The 21,215-nt window shown below is 37.4% G+C and overlaps 11 protein-coding genes across 11 annotated transcripts; 6 read left to right on the top strand and 5 right to left on the bottom strand. All coding sequences in view use genetic code 12, as the record gives it.

Moving 5' to 3' along the window:
* Positions 1-249: 249 nt before the first annotated feature.
* CORT_0F02460 (Rsm23 protein) lies at positions 250-1,680 on the top strand (the record flags this gene model as incomplete). The annotated part of the gene is made up of 1 exon (XM_003870551.1): positions 250-1,680. The coding sequence occupies one exon, from the start codon at positions 250-252 to the stop codon at positions 1,678-1,680; it is 1,431 nt and encodes a 476-aa protein (XP_003870600.1).
* A 76-nt stretch (positions 1,681-1,756) lies between these two features.
* On the bottom strand, positions 1,757-2,302 carry CORT_0F02450 (Nip7 protein; the record flags this gene model as incomplete). Its single annotated transcript, XM_003870550.1, has 1 exon — positions 1,757-2,302. One exon carries the CDS (start codon positions 2,300-2,302, stop codon positions 1,757-1,759), a length of 546 nt encoding a protein of 181 aa, XP_003870599.1.
* A 214-nt stretch (positions 2,303-2,516) lies between these two features.
* CORT_0F02440 (Pus1 protein) lies at positions 2,517-4,253 on the top strand (the record flags this gene model as incomplete). Its single annotated transcript, XM_003870549.1, has 2 exons — positions 2,517-2,722; positions 2,795-4,253. 2 exons carry the CDS (start codon positions 2,517-2,519, stop codon positions 4,251-4,253), a joined length of 1,665 nt encoding a protein of 554 aa, XP_003870598.1.
* A 590-nt stretch (positions 4,254-4,843) lies between these two features.
* CORT_0F02430 (hypothetical protein) lies at positions 4,844-6,061 on the bottom strand (the record flags this gene model as incomplete). The annotated part of the gene is made up of 1 exon (XM_003870548.1): positions 4,844-6,061. One exon carries the CDS (start codon positions 6,059-6,061, stop codon positions 4,844-4,846), a length of 1,218 nt encoding a protein of 405 aa, XP_003870597.1.
* A 1,176-nt stretch (positions 6,062-7,237) lies between these two features.
* Positions 7,238-7,903, bottom strand: CORT_0F02420 (gag-related protein; the record flags this gene model as incomplete). Its single annotated transcript, XM_003870547.1, has 1 exon — positions 7,238-7,903. One exon carries the CDS (start codon positions 7,901-7,903, stop codon positions 7,238-7,240), a length of 666 nt encoding a protein of 221 aa, XP_003870596.1.
* Positions 7,904-10,271: 2,368 nt separating this feature from the next.
* Positions 10,272-11,723, top strand: CORT_0F02410 (Ipl1 aurora kinase; the record flags this gene model as incomplete). Its single annotated transcript, XM_003870546.1, has 1 exon — positions 10,272-11,723. One exon carries the CDS (start codon positions 10,272-10,274, stop codon positions 11,721-11,723), a length of 1,452 nt encoding a protein of 483 aa, XP_003870595.1.
* A 156-nt stretch (positions 11,724-11,879) lies between these two features.
* Positions 11,880-13,511, bottom strand: CORT_0F02400 (hypothetical protein; the record flags this gene model as incomplete). The annotated part of the gene is made up of 1 exon (XM_003870545.1): positions 11,880-13,511. One exon carries the CDS (start codon positions 13,509-13,511, stop codon positions 11,880-11,882), a length of 1,632 nt encoding a protein of 543 aa, XP_003870594.1.
* Positions 13,512-13,943: 432 nt separating this feature from the next.
* CORT_0F02390 (hypothetical protein) lies at positions 13,944-14,243 on the top strand (the record flags this gene model as incomplete). The annotated part of the gene is made up of 1 exon (XM_003870544.1): positions 13,944-14,243. The coding sequence occupies one exon, from the start codon at positions 13,944-13,946 to the stop codon at positions 14,241-14,243; it is 300 nt and encodes a 99-aa protein (XP_003870593.1).
* Positions 14,244-14,688: 445 nt separating this feature from the next.
* Positions 14,689-16,911, top strand: CORT_0F02380 (flavodoxin; the record flags this gene model as incomplete). Its single annotated transcript, XM_003870543.1, has 1 exon — positions 14,689-16,911. One exon carries the CDS (start codon positions 14,689-14,691, stop codon positions 16,909-16,911), a length of 2,223 nt encoding a protein of 740 aa, XP_003870592.1.
* Positions 16,912-17,020: 109 nt separating this feature from the next.
* Positions 17,021-18,409, top strand: CORT_0F02370 (Alg2 mannosyltransferase; the record flags this gene model as incomplete). Its single annotated transcript, XM_003870542.1, has 1 exon — positions 17,021-18,409. One exon carries the CDS (start codon positions 17,021-17,023, stop codon positions 18,407-18,409), a length of 1,389 nt encoding a protein of 462 aa, XP_003870591.1.
* Positions 18,410-19,694: 1,285 nt separating this feature from the next.
* CORT_0F02360 (hypothetical protein) lies at positions 19,695-21,050 on the bottom strand (the record flags this gene model as incomplete). Its single annotated transcript, XM_003870541.1, has 1 exon — positions 19,695-21,050. The coding sequence occupies one exon, from the start codon at positions 21,048-21,050 to the stop codon at positions 19,695-19,697; it is 1,356 nt and encodes a 451-aa protein (XP_003870590.1).
* Between the last annotated feature and the right edge of the window lie 165 nt (positions 21,051-21,215).

The raw sequence follows: 21,215 nt of genomic DNA, 5'->3' as shown, positions 1-21,215 counted from the left end.
TTGATTGAACAAAGAAGAAAGAAAGAAAGCAAAAAGAAGTGAACTGTAGATTGGTGATTTTTAAGAAAAGTTGCAAATTGATTGAAGAGAGAAGAAGAAGAAAAAAATTTTCAATAGTAAAAGGTAGAGCAGTGTAGAGTAGTGTACCAAATACCAAATACCAACCTCACAAAGTAATCAAAAAATTTTCCAAACCAATACCAAGATCACAGTTATAACTCAATTAAAGACAGTGTTCACGGCTATACTATGTTGAGATTGTCTGCTAATTTATCCAAAGTAAGACTAACAAGTCATACTCCACTAATATATACTCACAATTTCACCACAACAGCATATCTTCTAGCTACTCCGAGACAAAAAGAAGGTAAATCCAAACAAATCTTGAGGAGAAAAGTGGTTGAGAAGGAAAAAGTCAAGAAGTCTACTGGTTTAACTCATCACCCTTTTAAAGATGCAGTGCAGAACTTGAATTTGGAGAAATTAGCTCCCCCAATGGATTATGTTGAACCTTTGGCAAAGGACAGTTTGGGTACATCTACGATTACTGTGTATCCAACTGATATTGAAGAGAAATTGCGTACTTTCCAGGCTTTCAAGAAATTTCAACATCATGAAATGTTTAGAAATCCGGTATCATTAACCACGACAAACACAGCCAAAATCTACGACAATTTTGTTAAAAAATTATCCAATGAATCCAAATCGAATCGCAAATATATCGATGGAATTAAAGGAAGTGGGAAATCAACATTGATTAACCAAGCGTTAGCTTTATCTTTACAAGAATTTCAAAACGAAGTTGTTATATTACATTTACATTCTGCTGATATAATAGGAAATGGTTCTTCAGATTATTTCAAGAATAATAAATTGGGGTTATACCAACAACCAATGGCAACAAAGAGGTGGTTACGCAAGATCTTGGCTGTGAACAAAGACATTTTCCAGAAGCTTAAATTAACCGAAGATGTTAAATTTTATCAAGATAAACAAGAGTACAATTTAAAAGCTGGTGAAAATACCTTGTATGATTATCTTTCTAAAAATAGAGAAATTAACAAAGTACAACCAACAATGGCATTCCAATTCTTCATTAGTCAATTGAAACAACATTCCAAGACTGTTCCTATTATTTTATCAGTCGATGATTTCAATGCAATGGCGGATTTCTCAATAACTCAATATCGTTCACCAGATTTCAAACCTATTCATATAAGTGAATTCGAATTGGGTGACTTCATTTTGAAAGCGGCTAGTGGTGAATTGAACTTTGATAAAGGTGGGGTATTGTTGGCCAAATCATGTGATTTTGCCCCTGCTAGAAAAACAACTCATGTGGCAGTGTATCCTCATGAAGAATATGATCCATATATGAAGTATCCAAATTTGGATATGTCAGTTGCACAAAGATTGGTAGCTAATGGAGGAATTGAACCAGTTCAAGTCGCCCCCTTAACTAAAGACGAAGTTAGGACATTATTATCATTTTGGAGAGATCAACAAGTCTTAATAACAAGACAAGATTTCCACAAGAAGGAGTTTAATGATGATCAAGCTGATGTTGTTGAACAAGAATTTGATCCCGAATTACAATTTGAAAAATTGGTACAATCAAGTTTTGTTGTATCGCAGGGAAATCCATATGGAATCTTGAAACAAAATTTAATCAGCTATTGAAGCCCATGTAAATAGAGCAAATCAAGCATTCTACAAATGTATCAAGACTAACAAGTAAAGTGTATTTATTTTTACTCTATGTAAACAATGTATCCTCTTCTCTCAAATACTCACCAATATCACCTTGTCTAAACGCGACAATACCAGTAGGAGCCACATTCCTCGCCTCATGCGTCAGTTTAGCACTAACTCCAAACCCTAAGGGAATATCGCCCATACTGTAAACAATAACACCAGCATGCTCCGGTATATCATCACTCATCCTACCAATGTGGGCTTTCAATACATGGTTCCCGTACAAAAATGGCATTTCACCATTTTGTTTAATCCATATTTTGTATTTAGCGTATTGAGATAAATAAGGTAATGCAGTAATATGTAATTTGAATTTACCAGTTTTGGTGAATTTTCCAAAGCATGTACCTAATGACATTAGATTCTGACGTGATACTGAAGTAGCAAAATTAGCAACTTGTTCAGAAACGTAATAAACTCGATCTTTTTGTAATCGGAAAACATGAGGGTTTTCTGGATTGTCTATGAGGGCGGATATATTGCGGCCAATGTAGTTGGCTAGTTTTTCAAATACTACTTTTGTTTCTTCTTCTGTTAACGGTCTCATTGGTGGAGGAGGGGGGAGGGGGGCTGGTGGTAGGAGTGGTAATATATACTAAAAGGTGGTGAGTTTAAGTGTGAATTCTGGTGAACTTTGTACAAAGTAATTTTTTTTTCAGTCGAGATGCCCATCCGCATCGACAGAAATTTCGAACCATTAAACAATCAAGAACGACTCAATAATATTACCTAGTTGAAATATACTCCATATAAATGAGAAAATGGATACTTCTGATAATACCCACATTGAGCAAACAGAGCAACAACCGTTGGAAGCATCTCATCAACATCAACAGCAACCTGCTGCAGCTGATTCTTCATCAACCGATGGACCAACAACAACAACAACAACAACAAAGTCTGGGCAGATTGGCGCAAGGTTACAAAATGCCAAAGAGAGGCAAAACAGACAGAAATATGAGCAATCGTAGGTAAGTCCTCAATTACCGATGTGGTATAATTACTTTTCTTTTAACCGCTACTAACTAGCTTCCTCTAGTGAATATGTTCCTTTGTTAGACGACCAAGGTAACCCCATCCCCAAATCAGAAAGGAAACCAAAACGTAAATGTGCCGTAATGCTAGGCTACTGTGGTACAGGTTACAATGGACTCCAAATCCAAAACGAACCAGGTGTAAAGACAATTGAAAAAGATTTATACGAAGCATTCTATAAAGCTGGTGCCATATCATTGGAAAACTCGCTTGATTTGAAGAAATCAGGGTTCCAAAGAACAGCAAGGACTGACAAAGGTGTTCATGCTGCTGGTAATGTGGTTTCATTGAAGATGATTATCGAAGATCCTGATTTGAAAGACAAGATTAATCAACATTTACCCGATCAAATTAGAATTTGGGGGATACAACGTACAACGAAAGGATTTGATTGTCGAAAAATGTGTTCTTCGCGAGTATATGAGTATTTGTTGCCTACTTATTCATTGATTAGTCCTAAACCAAGCACACAATTGGATGGATTGATCAAGGAGAATAAGAACAAGTATCCTAGCTTGTTTGTTGATGATGGTGGAGAAAGTGCCAGATTTTGGCAATTGATGAAGGAGAAAGTGAGTGAGGCTGGTATTACTCAAGATCAATTGAATGCGGTTGCTCAAATGAATGAGCAAGAGACTAAAGATAATACACCAAACCAAGAATCAACTCCACAAGACAACGCCACAGAAGGAGGAGCTGATACTTCATCCCCAGATGTGCCACTTTTCCGGATTGCTAAACAAGTCAAACAGATTAAAAACGCCACTCGACGTGCCTACCGTATCTCCCCTGAACGTCTTGAAAGATTCAGATCAACAATGCAGCAATACAAGGGAACTCATAATTTCCACAACTTTACCATTGGTAAATCATACAAAGACACATCATCCAAAAGATACATCATCGACACTACCGTCTCCGATCCATTTGTCATCAACAATACCGAATGGATATCAATCAAGATCCACGGTCAATCATTCATGTTGCACCAAATTCGGAAAATGATTTGTATGGCCACGCTAGTCATTCGTTGTGATTTACCAATAGGTCTAATTGATGATTGCTTTGAGCCAACTAAAATCAATATCCCAAAAGCACCAGCATTGGGATTACTTTTAGAAAACCCAGTGTTTGACGCATACAACTATAAATTGCGTGATCATGCATATGATGCCATCAATTTCGATGCGTTTAAAAAAGAGATGCTTGATTTTAAAATGAAGTTTATCTATGATAAGATTTATGATGAAGAAGTTAAAGAGAATGTATATTATGGATTTTTTGGATATATCGATAGTTATCGAGTTTCAACTAATGATAATGATGAGGAGGGAGCTACAGGATCTAATTCAAAGAATGGTGGTGGTGGTGGTTCTGTTACGATATTCGATTTCTTGCATAATTATATTGATAAAGCAGCCAAAGCTGAATCAGCCAACTCAGAAGAGAAGCAGGGTAAATAGTGTGACTTATAGACTTTTAAAGCACCTCAATAAACAATCATAGTATAATTTACCCTACATATATGTATATTTACGAGTATCTATCAATTCAATAAAATGGCATCTTTCTTCTTTTCCAATTAACATACCCTCCGCTTGATTGGAGGCCATACATTTTGACAAATTAATAGGTTAGAGATTAGACAGATTCGAATGGCTTAAATCCAGACAGCTAAAGCGCAACTAAGCCTTACTAAAATCACCTGTAACAAAGATGGCCACCTCTTCGTCTTCATTTATAAATGCACCCCCAACACTTTCATATGCAACATCTTCTTCGTTATCCGGTTACTGCGAATTGCATCCAGATGCACCAAGTTGAAGCTAAAAAATACTCAGCATGATTAAAACTCCTCCTTAAAGGGAGTTTAAGCTGTTTAGATAATCCCTAGCCTTTATGCTCAACGTTGTAGCCCTGTGTGCTCTTTTCAGGAAGGCTGATTCAACCGTGAAGTGGAACTGACATGTACACGTCAAGCAAATTCAGATACGCATTCCCCGCTTCCCCCTCTTCAGATATAGTCAGTTAAAGCTCCATTCTACTTTCCATCTCAAAGCCATGCTGGATTGCCAGTGTTTGCTTGCGGTTGTGGTGGTGGTACTTTTTGCGAATTAGCATGATAATTTTGGTTTGGTGTGTACATTGCCTTTTGGTTTTGATAACGGGGGTCGGCAAAATGTTTTTGCTGTTGTTGAGAATCCTGGAGTTGTTGTTGTTGTTGTAGGTCTTGTACATCTTGCTGCTGCTGTGTTTGATTTTGTTGATTCTGCTGCGGTGGTTGCTGTTGTTGCTGTTGTTGTTGTTGTTGTTGTTGTTGATCGTTATTCTCTTGGTTATTATCTCCATCAGCGACTTTACCTTGAGCTCTTTGTTTCTCCAATTGGAATTTATACAATGTCCAATCAAAAACATAATCATATCGATAATTCTCCTTCTTGAACAAATCCCTAAACAACTTCCTTAAATAAGCATAATCTGGCTTATCATCAAATCTTAAAGTTTTAATATAATTCATATAATCCAAAAATTCACTAGGTAACCCTTTGCACAAGATATTATTTGGCGTAGTCATTTTCTTCTCCATAATACGGTCATATTTTTGTCTCTTTGTTGCTGCTTTTAAACCTTGCCAAGGTAATGAACCACGACAGAAATAAATCAAAACATAACCCAAACTCTCCAAATCATCTCTTCTACTTTGTTCAATTCCTAAATGCGTATTGACACTGGCATATCTTGCAGTACCAGTTAAATTCTTATTTTCACGATATGGGATATGTAAATGAGTTCTTGGATCACGATACTTCTTAGCCAATCCAAAATCAATAACATTTACCTGCGACCCTCTTCTCCCAATACCCATCAAAAAGTTATCGGGTTTGATATCACGATGAATAAAACATCTAGCATGTATATATTCAATACGACAAATTAATTGATCAGCCAAAAGTAAAACAGTCTTGTAAGTGAATTTTCGATTACAATAATTAAATAAATCCTCCAATGAAGGACCCAACAAGTCAATAACCATGGCGTTGTAGTCGCACTCAGTACCATACCATCTAACAAAGGGTATACCAACTCCACCACTCAATGCTTTATAAACTTTAGCCTCATATTCCAATTGGGGATGTTTAGCTTTAGTGTTTTCCAACTTGATGGCTACCTCTTCACCCGATATAATGTTTGTTCCAAGATATATGTCACCAAAAGAACCCGATCCAATTTTACGACCAATGCGATATTTTTTGCCCACTCTTAAATCCATGACTAAAGTTATGTGTGTGTGTAGACTATGTGTAAGTGTAAGTGTAAGTGCAAGTGTAAGTGTAGAAGTGAGTGACCTAAAGAGTCAATATACAAGTGTGATATATGTGGTGGTGTGTATATGTGCGATCAGTTGACTGATTGATTGTGTGTTGTAAAAGTTTTCTGATAAGAGGCGAGTGTTGTCAATGAGTGATTAAATTTTCTCTCTATGAAACGATGATGATTTTGACAACCAAAAGAAAACAGACACGCAAATAACGTATTATACTCAATAAACTAAACTAAAAGTAGCGATTAGTTACAAATGACGTAGTAGTGTACGTGTATGTGCGTGTAAGACAGCGTAGTCTGAAAAGTGATTGGTGATTGGGTAGTAGGTGATGATGTGATGTGGGTGTGTTGTTGATTCTTTTTGGTTGTCAAAAAAAAATTATCCCTCTCTCTGTAAGTGTACATATTGTATATGTTGTATGTGTGTGTGTATTGTTTCCAAATTATTATTTTCTTTTTTTTGCTTTTTGCTTTATGCTATTAAGATATACACCATACACAACCACACTTCAATGACTTTTGTATATATATATATATATGTATATACGTTACTACATATCTCCCTACTTTATCACTGAATAACTAACTAAAATAACCTAGTTAGAAGGGGGTTGTACAACACTAGTCATCGTTGTTGTGACATCACACCTATCCACAATCACACACACTTTTAGAAAATTTCTTTTTTTCTTTCCGTTTTTGTTTGTTATACTTAATTGGTCACGTGCGTCCGGATTCATACTTGCGAGAATAATATCTGTTTAGCATCCACGTTCTTCGTTACTTTCTAAATGTTTACTTTTCTCTGCTTTTAGCTTCTTCCTTCCTTTTCCTCCAAGTAAAGACAAAAGTCTCAACGGTTGACATCATCAGGCTATATACACTCGCTTCAAAGTCCCAACCACTGCACTTGTATGAAAAGACGCTATTATTTATTAACTATCAACTAAAAGAAATACCCCAATTGGAAGAGAGGGGCATGTAGAGAAAAAAATGGGAAACTTTATAATAAAAAGTTACATCAATACTAGTATAACAAGAAAAGGCAAATCCAACGGCACGGGTGGCTCAATGATGCAAGCTACCTCACAATTCGCTCCTGCCATGGAATGGGTTGGAACAATCAATTGGCAATCACTGGTTTTCTAAACTTGGCATACAATTTCTTGAAAAAGTCAGATTTTTTATGCTGAGTTGATGAAGTTGATTTCTTAGCTTCTTCAGTTGCAACTGGTGTTGATTCTCCGGCTTCAGCTTCATTGACTTCAGTGATCTCAGCTGGAGTCGACTCCTCTCCTACAGCTTTGGTAGATGTTGTTGCTTCGCCAGTTGGTTCAACAGCGGTGGCTTTGGTAGCTTCAGCTGGAGTTCTAGTACTATCTTCTAAATCAATTGGTGTTCCTTCAGTGATTTCAACAGGGGCGGCATCAGTTGCAGCAACATCAGTGTCTTTAGCATGAGCTGTCTCTTCAGTTGGTGGTTGAGTCACTTGAGCAACTTCAGGTGTGTCCTTAGTTTTTGTTGCATCTGCATATGAAGTAATACCATCTTCACTGGACTTGACAACTGGTTCAGTTACAGCGTTCTCCTCAGCAGCTGCTTGGGCTTCAGTTTCAGCTTGTGGTTCAGCAGCAGCAATATCATCAGTGGTGGTAGCTGGTACCTCTTGTTGTTTTTCTCCCTCAGTAGTAGTTGTGGTAGCAGCAGTTTCAGTCTTGTGAGCTTTAGCCTCTTTTGAATCTGGGTTAAACACTCTCGAAATTCTCTTTACTCTATCTTTAATAGCCATTGTTTAAATTTTAGTTAAGACTCTATAGTATCTAAGTAGTAGTTAACTCTTGTGGTGAATTGAGTGGAAAGGATATAGTAGGAAAAAGAAGTAATGTGTGGGTGTGGTGTAGTTGTAAAATTTTTTTAAAAATTACAAAGTTGTTTATACTTTCAGATTTAAGGAAAATGTGTGGTTTTATTTTTAATGAAAGTGTCTTACGTATCCATCTACGTGTGTATCCCTTACTTTGGTAAATTCATATTAAGATTAGACGCTTAAAAACAATTAAGGAAAGTAAAGATGTGTGTATGTGTATTGAATAGCGTAAATAATTTGGTTTTTGTGGTTTTTGTGTATTGTTTTGTGTTGTGTTGTGTTGTGTTGTGTAACTAGTCACTGTGAATATGGTATGTATAAAAATAAAAATCTAAAATCCCGAAGGGGGAGTTTTAGTTTTAGTTGAAGTCACTCCCTTTTAAGAAAATAAGGCACTGCTTATAACTGATATTACTCTATTAATCGTAAGACTATGTGGGCAATTCTTCCAGATTTTTCTTCTCTTAGCTATAAAACATCGTCATTCGGATGTAAACATTTTACTCTTTATTTTTGTGATCAATGGTTAGTTGCGTATGGCGTGTAAAGTGTGTACCAGAGTGTGTTGCTTTGAGTAGACGCTGATCTTTTGTACTTTATAATTTTTTAGTTACAGCCTTATTCTTATTCTTCTTCGTATTCTTCTTCTTCTTCTTCTTCTTTTCTAACCATATTTCGTCAATAAATGAGAAAATGACCGGAAATAAACGCCAAAAGAGGAGATAATTTTGATGCATCACCTTTTTGTTTTGTTCGCGTGTAACTTTTCTGACTCTAGTCACCTCCTACCCGTATGCGGTGACTAAGAAAGCGACCACTCTGGTCATGCAAAAAGTTTACTTTACTTTGTAATTGTAATGTAAAACTCAGCTCAAAGTTGTATGTGATGTTTATTATTCTTACGGGAAAAATTTTCTCGGAATACAAAAAAGATAAACAAACACGTCAAAAGGATCAATTGGTATGTCTAGACTCTTTGATTGTTTCAAAATAAGAGCGTACTGCATAATGACTCACTGCAATTACATTGTTGTTGTCCCGATCAGTTTATATTGACGTTGTCTCTGTCCTTCCGTCCCTTTGTTTGTACTTGTAAAAGTAAAACGGCTGACTTTCCCACTATTTTGACGACGAGTAAGGTGTGTAAAAAAGTATCATCATGAATAGCACAAAACTTAATTAACAATAGAATAAAAAAAGCATAATAACACAAATCACCGTCACTAGTAATAGGTCATACGAGAATAAAAAATGCATAAAGATGGTAGACAATAGACCACAATAGAACAATAAAAATATGCTACAAATTGAAGTACATAGTGCAAAACAACAACTACAATGAACCGCTGGAAGGAAATTAGGACAAAGTCTGTTACAATATTGTTCGTGTAATTACCTCACACTGTGGAAAGAATCGTCTAGAACCACAAATTTAGAGGGAGTGCGATGAGATGAGACGATCTTAACGGCCATTAATCTATTCTTAGAACAAACTGTTAGTTCTTGTTTCAATTTTGCAGTTCTAGCCCGCCTTAATGAAGTGTGATGTATTTATAAAATTATTTTGGGGGATTTATTATCAAGATACAATTATATAAAGTTGATATTGTAAGAAAACTCAGCCGTGCATAGTTGGGAGTATAAAGTAAAAGATGGAATCACACTTAATAGAATCACCACCTGTGTTTGGAGAAATCTTCTAAGGCATGTGATTTTTTTTTCTCTTTCGTGGCTGGTAAGCAAAATAAACACGCCACGGTTAGGTTTTTCTTTGATATTTGTACTGTCTATTCAAATTATGCCTATCTCAGAATGAACAAGAAGGACTTCATCTATGAAAGTGCAAACTTATACTATGAGAGAATATTCATTTCAACATTTTTCCTCACAAATACGAAGTGTCTGTAATTTTTCGCAATTTTATCACCAAAAATCGATAGTTTCAAAAGTCGAAAACAAAAATTAAATCTAGGTTATTATAGACGCCTTCCACATATTGCTTGGAGCCACCTTAGAATTGATTAAGTATATACGTACTATTCTGTAACAACAGGTTGCAAAAAAAAGGGCATTTCGTGATTTTGATAAATTTACGTGCATGCGTGTACTTGTCCCCAAAATGATAACAAAACCAAAAAAGAACAAACCAATACAGAAACACTTCACATCAAGCGTAGTGATCAAGGTAGGTACCATTGTTATAACATCATAGTATAGCCATTGGAGATCACAAAGTGAAAGCCATTCTTTTATACCATATCCTCCCCCCACAAGTTTCCACAAGCTTTCCATGCCTTCTCATCATAGTGATCTCAAAATTGACCACAAACCAGTGCCGCTAAATTCAATCACCAACAACCATCAACATAGAGCCCCAAATAATACCTTGCATTCATCCAATGAGTATAAGATTACTAAACCAAAAGCAACAGAAAAGCGTCATAGCTACAAGTATGGTCAATACCCTAATAGAAAACGAATAAATGATCATACATCACCAACTCCCATAAGAAGCCTAAGTAGTCATGACAAGAAGGAGAATCATTCGACGAATGGCACATCATTAAGCTATACAACTATGCTGGCTACCCCTAGCTCAAAAAGAGTTACTTGTAAATCCTCAGCTATGCCGTCATCCTCATCGAGCAACTTTACGTCGTCCTCATCATCACCTTTTGTTGAATCGCCGGCAGAAGGCAACCAATTGAGCATACAGCCTATACAACAACAAACCCCATCGCTATCAACTTACTCAACAAACGACACACCATCTGGGATGCCAGATTGCAAATTCGATGACTTTGAAATTGGAAGAATTCTAGGTAAAGGTAAATTAGGTAAAGTTTATTGTGCCAAACATAAGTCATCCGGATACCTCATTGCCCTCAAAGTTATGTCAAAAAAGGAACTATCGTCAATGAAGCTCGAACGTAATTTCCGGCGAGAAATTGAAATTCAATCGTCGCTATACCACGTTAATATTACTCATCTACATACTTGGTTTCATGATGATACTAATGTTTATCTTGTTCTTGAATTTAGCTTATATGGAGAGCTATATCAAGAATTACGCAAACTTAAACGATTCGACAATGTCAAAGCTAGTTACTATATATATCAAGTCACATTAGCGTTACGATACTTACATGATAAAAAGATTATTCACCGAGATATAAAACCAGAAAATATCATGTTGAGTTTAGATAATGTGGTGAAATTAAGTGATTTTGGTTGGTCAGTTTATATGAAACATCAAGATGAAGAAGGTGATGACTATCGCAACCATATTAGCCATTTACAAGAGCCCCATAAGTACCCGCAATTGAGTAGAAGAAATACCATATGCGGAACCATGGATTATCTACCACCGGAAATGATTGAACAGAAACCTCACGATAAATCAGTGGATATATGGGCTTTGGGGGTTTTGATTTATGAGTTTCTTGTTGGAAAACCACCATTTGAAGAAATCGATAAAAATGCTACATATAAACGTATAGTTAAAGTTGATTTACGATTTCCAAAATATCTACCAGGCGGTAGTGGCAATGACAAGGAAAATATAAGTACATCAACAGTCAATAATGGCAACGCAACCGGATTGGATTTAGATGCTATTGATTTGATTAGGCGGTTGTTGAGATATGAGCCTGGTGAGCGGTTAAGTTTGGATGATGTTTTGCGTCATCCATGGATTGACAAATATAAGCCTTATTGGCAGGTGAAGAATACATCAAGATAAATCTTAGAATGGATAGGCTAGTATACGAGTATAGAGCAATAATAATGCGCCTCACATGTTAGGTTGAAAATGTCACATCTCTTAAAACTACACATTGATAATCATTATAAAATACACTTATAACAGTTACAGTTGCTGCTGCTATTGTTATTATTATTATTGTTGTTGTTGCTGCGGCTGCTGCTGTCGCTGCTGCTGCCTTTGCTGCATTTGCATTTGCATTTGTTGCTGCTTCTGTTTCATCAACATCTGCTGCTGTGCCTGTTGTTGTTGCTGATACTTGAGAAACTGTTGCTGGAACGCTTGTTGTTGCAAATTGTTATGTTGCGCTGTCATCAAGATTGCCTTTGATGGAGCTCTAACTTGATACATTTCACCAGGAATAGCACTAAACAGTTGTGTTTGTGAATCCAGTTGTGGATTTGGTGGAGCGTCAACGTTGATCAATGCACAACGTCCTTGTAACCCACCAATGGACCCAGAAATGGCTTGGTTGGCCAAAGTTTGTTCGCCACCAGTGCCTTGTTGTTGTTGTTGTTGTTGTTGTTGTTGCTGCTGCTGCTGTTGTTGTTGCTGTTGTTGTGAATGTTGCGCCGATATGATTAGTGCATTCGCATAAAATTCTCTTGCTTGCAAGAACCGATGACGGTAACGCACCGGCATCATAATTTTCCGTTCCAATGGTATCGGATTATTCTTTGACAACCCTTCTAACACTAAATGCGTCTCTTCATCTGGATCCAACACTTTATTAGCCTTGTTCAACATCAGATCAGCACCTTCACCATGGAATGCCGCAGCTTCTCTTCGTTGTGCTGCAAGAGCATGATTTTGAGCAATCTTTGCTTGGTTTCGTTTTTGATACTGTTGCAACAAAACATCATATGGTTGAGTTCGTCCAAGAACAGCACGCTTGGCACCCATAGAGTGGGTTTTACAAGTCAATGAACGAGCACATAATCCACCTGAGGTTAGAGCAACACCACATTGTTTGTCAACGTCAACTGGCCCTTTGGCTTTTGCCATTGCCTTTGCCCTTTGGCCCTGTGCTGATTGTAATGATGATTGTACCAGTGGAGTCAGTTCTGCACCTTCTTGTTGCCGTTTACTTGTAGTTGTAGCTGTGGTGTTTTTCTTTCGTTTCAATGGTTTTTCAACCGGCACGCCGGATTGTGAAGCGGCAGCAGCTGCAGCATTGGCAGCTTCTTTAGCCTTTTGTGCTTGTGATTTCTTGTATTTTTTCTTTGGTCTTGAAGAAGTGCCATTGCTGTTGCTACTGATATCTCCATCAAAGTTGTCGGTTGCACTGTTGGGAGCTGGCGTGTTATTTCTTGTACTGTCAACAGAAGAAGAATATTCAACTTCACTGAGCACACCATTCTTTCTTTTACGTTTGTTGACTCCGTACGCGGCATTTCCATTATTGTTATTACTAGCAGCCAACTCTGCTTGTTCTTGCTGTCTCTTTTGTTTCATTTCGACACACTTTTGATAATGCAGGTTCAAGCTTGGTAATCCAATTGGTCGTTGACACGAGTTACAGATCTTATATGCGATTGACTGAGATAAGTAGGATCTACCAGGGAAGGCGTTTTTGATAAAATAGTTTTCGCTGGAAGAAGTTTCTGTTGGTCTGATTATATCTACTTTCTTATCAAGGTAGTTACCAAACTCTTTCCAAATTGTCGACTTCTTGTTGTTGGAACTGTCACTGTCTTTAGTGTTGATGTTATCGATTAATGAGTTTACTTGTGATAAGGTGATAACTTGGTCGGCTTTGGTTGTCATTCTTAGGTTGTTGAAAATATAGCGATAGGCAGATCTGCTGAGTGTCAAATATACTTCAAGGGTAACTAAAGATGATTGGAGTGTTGTATATTTGATTTCAGAACGACTGTACTGTGTGTACAAAGTTTTCGTGTGTAGTAGTGTCCAGACCTAAACAGGCTTGACCGTGTACTTCGTTGCAATTTGTACACAAGTCGCTATGAATAACTGACGTGCAATTAAAGGAGGCAGTGTTTGATCTTTACAGTCAAAATACACTTTACTCTTCTGATATAGATTGATCAGATATATGCAAATCCTTTATCGGAATAAAAAGCCTGTTCTCTGTTTTTTTTTGTTCTATTTATTTACTCGGCATTGGGTTTTTTAGTTTTGCTCTCTTAGGAGATGAAATCTGGCAACACAACTTAACAAACTTCAACAGATCTTGTCATGCTTAGAAGGGAAGCAACTACCATCAAACTATCAGCAGAGGATGTATTTGATTATGATGAATCATTAGAGGAGAAACGTTTACAACAACAACAAGAAAAGCAGCTACAACAACAGCTACAACAGCAACAGCAACAACAACAACACCCATCACATCTGAATGAATCGACAATTATCAACCAGCCAACAAATCCTGCTTCTGACTTCAATTCATCAAACATCTTACAAGAACAGTTGAATAATACAGATGAGTTGTTGCAGGAATCACGAACCAGGTCCAAGAATGAACGGATTTTATAAAAATAGGGGCCCGTTGCTCGACGATAATTGAATTATTGCACATTAGTTTAGCTTTGTAGTTGAGTTTTGCTGCTTGCAGTGCTATACAGAGTGTGTTACAGGATTAGTCCTTGTTCACCCCACCATATATCATGCATAGAAATTGCAATACAGGTAAAGTTGCTGGTCTACTCTCTTGCCAACAATATCTTGATAGTCATGCTCAAGGTTAGACCAGTCTATCACAACCTATCATTTTGAAGCTGTTGTTGCTAAATTTTTGTATAGCTCTGTAACCAATCTGGTTCCTGTAGTTAGTAATGCACAATACACAAAGTGGCAGAAAAACGTCCCCCCTCTTTAAGATTAATGCAATGAGATGAAATAATTTTTTTTTCCAGTCTCACATTGCAGCCATAGATACCACCCACTCTTCAGGCAACTAATCATTACTACGGTCTAGATCATGACTTCTGGGAGCTTTATTTTGAGCGTGTGTGCTGTTTTATATCTTTATAATGGTGGAAGATGGACGATAGTGCTATCTGCATTTGTTTTGTCATATTTATACAAACTTGAAAGGAAATCAACATCAACAACAGTAACACCAGTCCCTGAAGCCACTACCGAGGATAGTTTGAAGTCCCCAATATACGCAGTGGATTTTACCTCGACAACATTTACACCATCGACTACAACAAACATACCAAAGACATTACGTCTGCGGGCTAAAAGATCACCCAAGATTATAAAAGCTAGTAAACCAACACCACAACAATTAAATGAGCCTATTTTGACCAAGTCACAAGTGGATCTCAAGAAGTCACAAATATACATCTTTTACACTACCTTGACAGGCTCTTCCTTGAGGTTGGCTAAAAACTTGCATGAAAAATTATCATTAATGGAGTTGGTCCATGAGCCAAAGTTACTAAGTCTCGACGACGATGTTGATGATCTTGAAAAATACTTTTTAAAAACCCCAAAATCTGATGAGAATACAAAGAATATATACCTTTTAGTGTTGCCTTCATATGAAACGGATTCCCCTATAGACTACTTCTTGGAACATTTGATAGACACGTATCAAGATTTTAGAGTGGATAAGTACCCATTGAGGTCAATCTTAGGGTTTGCCGTGTTGGGATTGGGCGATTCCGAAAGTTGGCTGGGTGATAAGTTCTGCTACCAGGCGAAATTGGCTGACAAATGGTTGGGAAAATTGGGTGGTAGAAGGTTGTATCCTTTGGGTGAAGTGTGTATGAAATATGAGGGCGAACCGAAAGCCAAGGAATGGATTCAAAACTTTGCCGAGCTCTTAGTTGATGAGGAACCATTTTACATCGATGAGAATAATGATGATGAGTTTGACGATAGCGATAAAGAAGATATTAGCGATGATGCAAACACATTGGTGGATGTTGAGGACATGGGTGATATAATACGTAAGACTGGTCAAAGATCGACGCAGCAAATGGAAGTCAAACAAATGGTTGCCAAAGACTCACCAACATTCAAAACCCTCACAAAACAAGGATACACAATCGTTGGTTCACACTCGGGAGTTAAAATTTGTAGATGGACAAAGTCTGCATTGAGAGGAAGAGGATCATGTTACAAATTTGCATTTTATGGTATCAAGTCACATCTATGTATGGAGACCACACCTTCATTGGCGTGCTCAAACAAGTGTGTATTTTGCTGGAGACATGGAACTAATCCTGTAGCCAAACTGAATTGGAGATGGGAATTGGATCCACCAGAGAAAGTCATGGAAGGTGCATTGCAAGGACATTATCAAAAGATTAAACAAATGAGGGGTGTTCCAGGCATACAAATGGATAGGTTTCAAGAAGCATTTAAGGTTAAACATTGCGCATTGTCACTAGTTGGTGAACCAATCTTTTACCCACATATCAATGAATTTGTTGGCATGTTGCATGAACAACACATTAGTTCATTTTTGGTTTGTAATGCTCAACATCCCGACAACTTGGCTAAATTGTCAAAGGTAACACAATTGTATGTGAGTATTGATGCGCCAACAAAGACGGATTTGAAGAAAGTTGATCGTCCTTTGAATAGTGATTTCTGGGAGCGATTGATGTCTTGTTTGGATATCTTGAGAACAACTCAGTCGCATCAGCGTACAGTTTTTAGGTTGACTTTGGTAAAGGGGTTCAACATGACTGATATCAAGAGTTATGCCGATATGGTTGAACGTGCGTTACCTTCTCAAATTGAAATTAAAGGAGCTACATTCTGTGGCTCTTCCAATGGTAATGGAAACCCGTTGACTATGCAAAACATTCCATTTTATGAAGAGTGTAAGGAGTTTGTTAGAGCTTTGAATGATGAATTGCGTGTTAGAAATCTTGGCTATGACATTGCTGCTGAACACGCTCATTCGTGTTGTATCTTAGTTGCTCATGAGAAGTTCAAAATCAATGGCGTTTGGCACACACATATTGATTATCCTAAATTCTTTGAGTTGTTGGAGTCTGGTAAAGATTTTGTTGATATTGATTATATCAAACCAACTCCCGAATGGGCTGTTTGGGGTTCAGAAGAAGCAGGATTTAATCCGGTAGACACCAGATGGGACAGAAAGGCTGAGAAGTTGAAAAACAAAATAGCTAGAGAGGAAGAGGCTAAAAGAAAGGAACAAATACCGGTAGAGGTTGTATAGTGAAATACTGTAAATTGAATGCACGCGTTAGTGCAGGAAAAAAAATATATTCCATAAACAAAAATGAAATCTCAAATCCATATCACCAACTTCACTGAGTATCAATCCCATGTCATCAAGGAAGCCAGGAGGTATTGCATTCATACACCCAGATTTGGGTATTGGTGGTGCCGAAAGACTAGTTGTTGATGTAGCCATGGGTTTACAAAATTTGGGCAATCAAGTAGTTATTTATACATCACATTGCGATCTCAATCATTGTTTCGATGAAGTGAGCTCAGGTCAGTTGAAGGCGATTGTACATGGTGATTTCCTACCCACGCTGTTTTACAAGAGGTTTCACATACTATTCGCAATATTACGACAATTGTACTTGGTGCTTGTGTTGATCATCTCCGGAGACATTAAAAACTATGACTTTTTCATAGTTGATCAATTGTCCTTTTGCATCCCACTTTTGAATTTATTCAGTCTTGCATCTACAAGAGTCCTATTTTATTGTCATTTTCCCGACCAGTTATTAACAAAAAGAGCCAGCTTGTTGAAGAGCCTATACCGAGTGCCATTTGATTTCATTGAAGAATGGACTACAGGGTGCAGCGATCAAATTGTCGTCAATTCAAACTTCACAAAGGGGATTTTCCACAGCACCTTTAAGAATTTACGCGATATTGACCCCGGTGTCATTTATCCTTGCATCGATAGCAACATCGAGGAGACGGAAGAGACTCATAAATCAGATGAAGAAGTTGTCAATTTCTTCAAAAACTCGAAATACTTTTTATCTATTAATAGATTCGAAAGGTCAAAAAATATAGAACTTGCCATTAGAGCATTTGCAAAACTGAAACGAATTCTTCCGGGAAAGCCAAGATTGGTCATCGCAGGTGGGTATGACGCTAGAGTGGTTGAAAACGTGGAGTATTTGAAAGAGTTGACCAAACTTTGCGATGATTTAAAATTGACAAATTTTACCATACGAGGTAAACTTTTAGTCATGCCACCATCAACCGAAGTTTTGTTTCTACCAAGTGTTAAAACATCCTTAAAAACATCGCTCTTGAAGCATACTGAACTACTATTGTACACCCCAGGAAGAGAGCATTTTGGTATTGTTCCGGTTGAAAGTATGCTTTACCAAACACCGGTCTTGGCAATAAATTATGGAGGACCTTTGGAAACAGTTGTGAATTACAATGGTACCAACCTTGATGAGGCAACAGGCTTTACCGTTCCAGGCGACCATGAACAATGGGCAAAAACTATTACCAAATATTTTAATGAGACCGGTGATGAAGTTAAAAAGCAATTGGGAAAAAATGGATATCATCGAGCCATTGAGAAGTTTTCCCGTAATGAAACGAGCTATGAATTTGTTAAAAATTTGGAGTATTCAGCAAGAAGTAAGAAGAGAGTCATAATCCCTCATTGGGTACTTTCATTGGCTCCTGTTGCTATTCTAGTCTTTGCATATATTGTTTTCAAGTCTATTCAATAGAGAAGCGGTAGGGATAAAAAGAGCGTTAACAACAAGTATAGAATTTTACTGGGTGACAATAAAATAAAAGGTAATCAGCTTCACAACAACTTTTCATTACTCAATCAGTCTTCCTGTAAGGTATCCACCCTTCTCTCAAAAGAACGTTTTGATTTTCAGATAAATTTTTTGAGAATTGGTTTTTGAATTTCTTAAAAAGCTCGGGTAACAAAGGTTCCGTCGTCACTTATTAGCTCCATCTGTGCCAACTAACATTAGATGAATTTGAGTTCTTCATGAGCAACATGCTAGTGAATACCAATTTCGAAGCTGAATTTTGGCTCATTATCAACTTTTATATTGGTTTCCGTGGTCACTTTATGACAGACTCGCATTCCAACGAAAGAACGAAGTGTGAGAATGAATCCTTACATCTAAACTTACGTAGCTCTCACGCCCTGACAGGTTTGTTTAGTTGTAACCAACACATTGCATTACTCCTTGGAGAAGAAATATAAAAACATATCGAAGAGGGGCGGTTACATGTTCAAGCAAGAAGCCATCGTTTTGAATTTGCCAGTTTGAGCTTGTGTACATTCAAAGGTCTAAATCCAATCCTACTGACAATGGCTACTTGAGGGAAACAAAGGATTTCAAGAAAGCATATCCAACCCCGAGTTAGTATAAAACTATTAAGCTCAAGATTTGTTGCTTCGTTAAAAACTTCAAGCTATACTTCCTCTTTAAAAGCCACTTAGAATTGTTATAATAGTGATGATAACCAATGATACCCCAGTGTAAATTAAAGCTCCAAATGTCGACTCTTAGAAGGAAATGTCCACACCTGAGCACATCAGTGGACACCATCAAATAATGTTTGTACTTGAAAACAATGGTACATTTTGGATACATAGAATTTACATTTCCTTTTTGGCTGTGCTAGTATAGTCAGAATTAGTGTACTATAACAGCAGAATACTATGTACGTTATAAACTAACCAACGAACTCTAAGTGCAGGTCAATACCAAGCTGCTTGAGATTTGGGTATACCTTTTCCATTTGCCGCACAGAAAATACTCCTTGAATAAACGGTCCCAAACGACCCAAAATATACAACCCCTGAAGTATCGGGATATCAAAAATCCCATTAATGGTAAACTCATTCAGAGGGTAAAAGAAATTAAGCATGTACAATTTCCTCAGCTTCATTCTTGATGGAAATCGATGGTTGCTGAGAACGGCTGTATCCGTTTACAAAATCATCCACATACCGTAAAAACCCCAATTTCCATTGCCAAAACCAGACTATTTAGCCATTTTGAAAACGTCCTTGACTGCTTGCCACAAATTCAAGCTTGTGTCGACATTCCTATTCTCGTGAATATCAGGTGACCCCTTCAACTTGAAGGCTTTGAAATATTTTGAAGGTCCACCACCAGGATTGTCAACCAATCTGGATTTTTTCCCTTCTTTATGCACTTTGAACCATTTTTCAATCAATGTGGGAAATTTTTCCAACGTTCTCCAATAAGATTCATTAATCTCTTTTTCCTTGTCCAATTTCAACTTGTGGCCACTGACACCAGGGCATTGTAAGTTGTAATGTCTGACTTCTGAATTCAACAAGTCAATCTTGGCTTGAATATAGGCAAGATCTGTGTCTGACAAGCTATTATCTTCATAAGTGATCTTTCGTATATTCTTCTCATAGTCGTCCAATATCTGATCCACTGTAGTGGCCCTCTCAATATAACCTCTCATAATCGATTCATTCACCACCCACTTAAACCATGACTGGTCCAAATCAGCTCTAAATTGCGCTATTGACTTGCTCAAACTTTGTTGATTTTCAATCCACGGTGGTAACACTTCTTGTTTGTTCAAGATTTGGTTCATGAAATAATTTGTATCAGTACAATTTTTCAAATGTTCCTGAGTCAACGGCTTACCCCTGACACTGCTCATCTCCGGTGAATCGAATTTCCCGGTTTGTTGATCAATAGCTGCATTGATTCTATTTCCAGCTAGACTATTTACAAAATCAACGGATGAGGCGTTTGTGAGCAACATGGATGGACCCAAAAGTCTCTCCTTATATATCTCTCTAAACTTTGCCTTTTCCTTATCCTCGGGATTTCTGTTGATTTTGTAATCTAAACTACCGTCTCTCGCCATTGCAAGTTTGTCACCGGCTGACATTTTTCGCTTAGGTTGAAATGTAGCCATAGGGTCATTAATTGGTTTGGGCGTCAGATCTAGGATCATACGGAGATTTGCATCGTAGGTGGATTCAGTTCCCAGCCATGGTTTGGTGTTGTAAATGTCTCGTGCATGCTTGTTGTGAGAAAGCAAAGGCTCACTTTTGATATAAGATTGAGCATGCTGGAAGTTATGTTGGTCTTTGTTACCATAGTCATATTCCGTCAAGATACTGTTGATCTGGGGGTTCATTTGGCGTAGTTGTGATGTTTTAGACAGACTGTGGGTAATCTTATCCTCTAATATTTGTTTCATCCTTTCTACCATGGCAGAATTACCTTCCAGATCCAGATCCGATCCCGCCCCATTGTCTTGAACTGAGCTTTTAGTTGAATTGAACCTTCTCAAGAATGCTCGTGTTTGAAAAGCGGCTTTGCTATTTTGTTTTAAGGTTTTGAACATTTTAAAGTTAAAGAGTCAATTTGAGGAAAAAGTCAAGGGTAAATCATTGGATAACGGCGACTTCAAAGAAGAAGGCTCTATCGAATGACAAATCTGAAGAGAAATGGGAATGAAAAACTAATTCGCCATCCATCGTGCGGCTCGTCTACTTTTTTATCCGCTCCT

This window comes from Candida orthopsilosis (genome assembly GCF_000315875.1).
Source record: "Candida orthopsilosis Co 90-125, chromosome 6 draft sequence".
Classification (NCBI taxonomy): Eukaryota; Fungi; Ascomycota; class Pichiomycetes; order Serinales; family Debaryomycetaceae; genus Lodderomyces; species Lodderomyces orthopsilosis.
The sequence above is the reverse complement of the archived record's forward strand: the minus strand, read 5'-3'. Positions and strand labels throughout refer to the sequence as shown.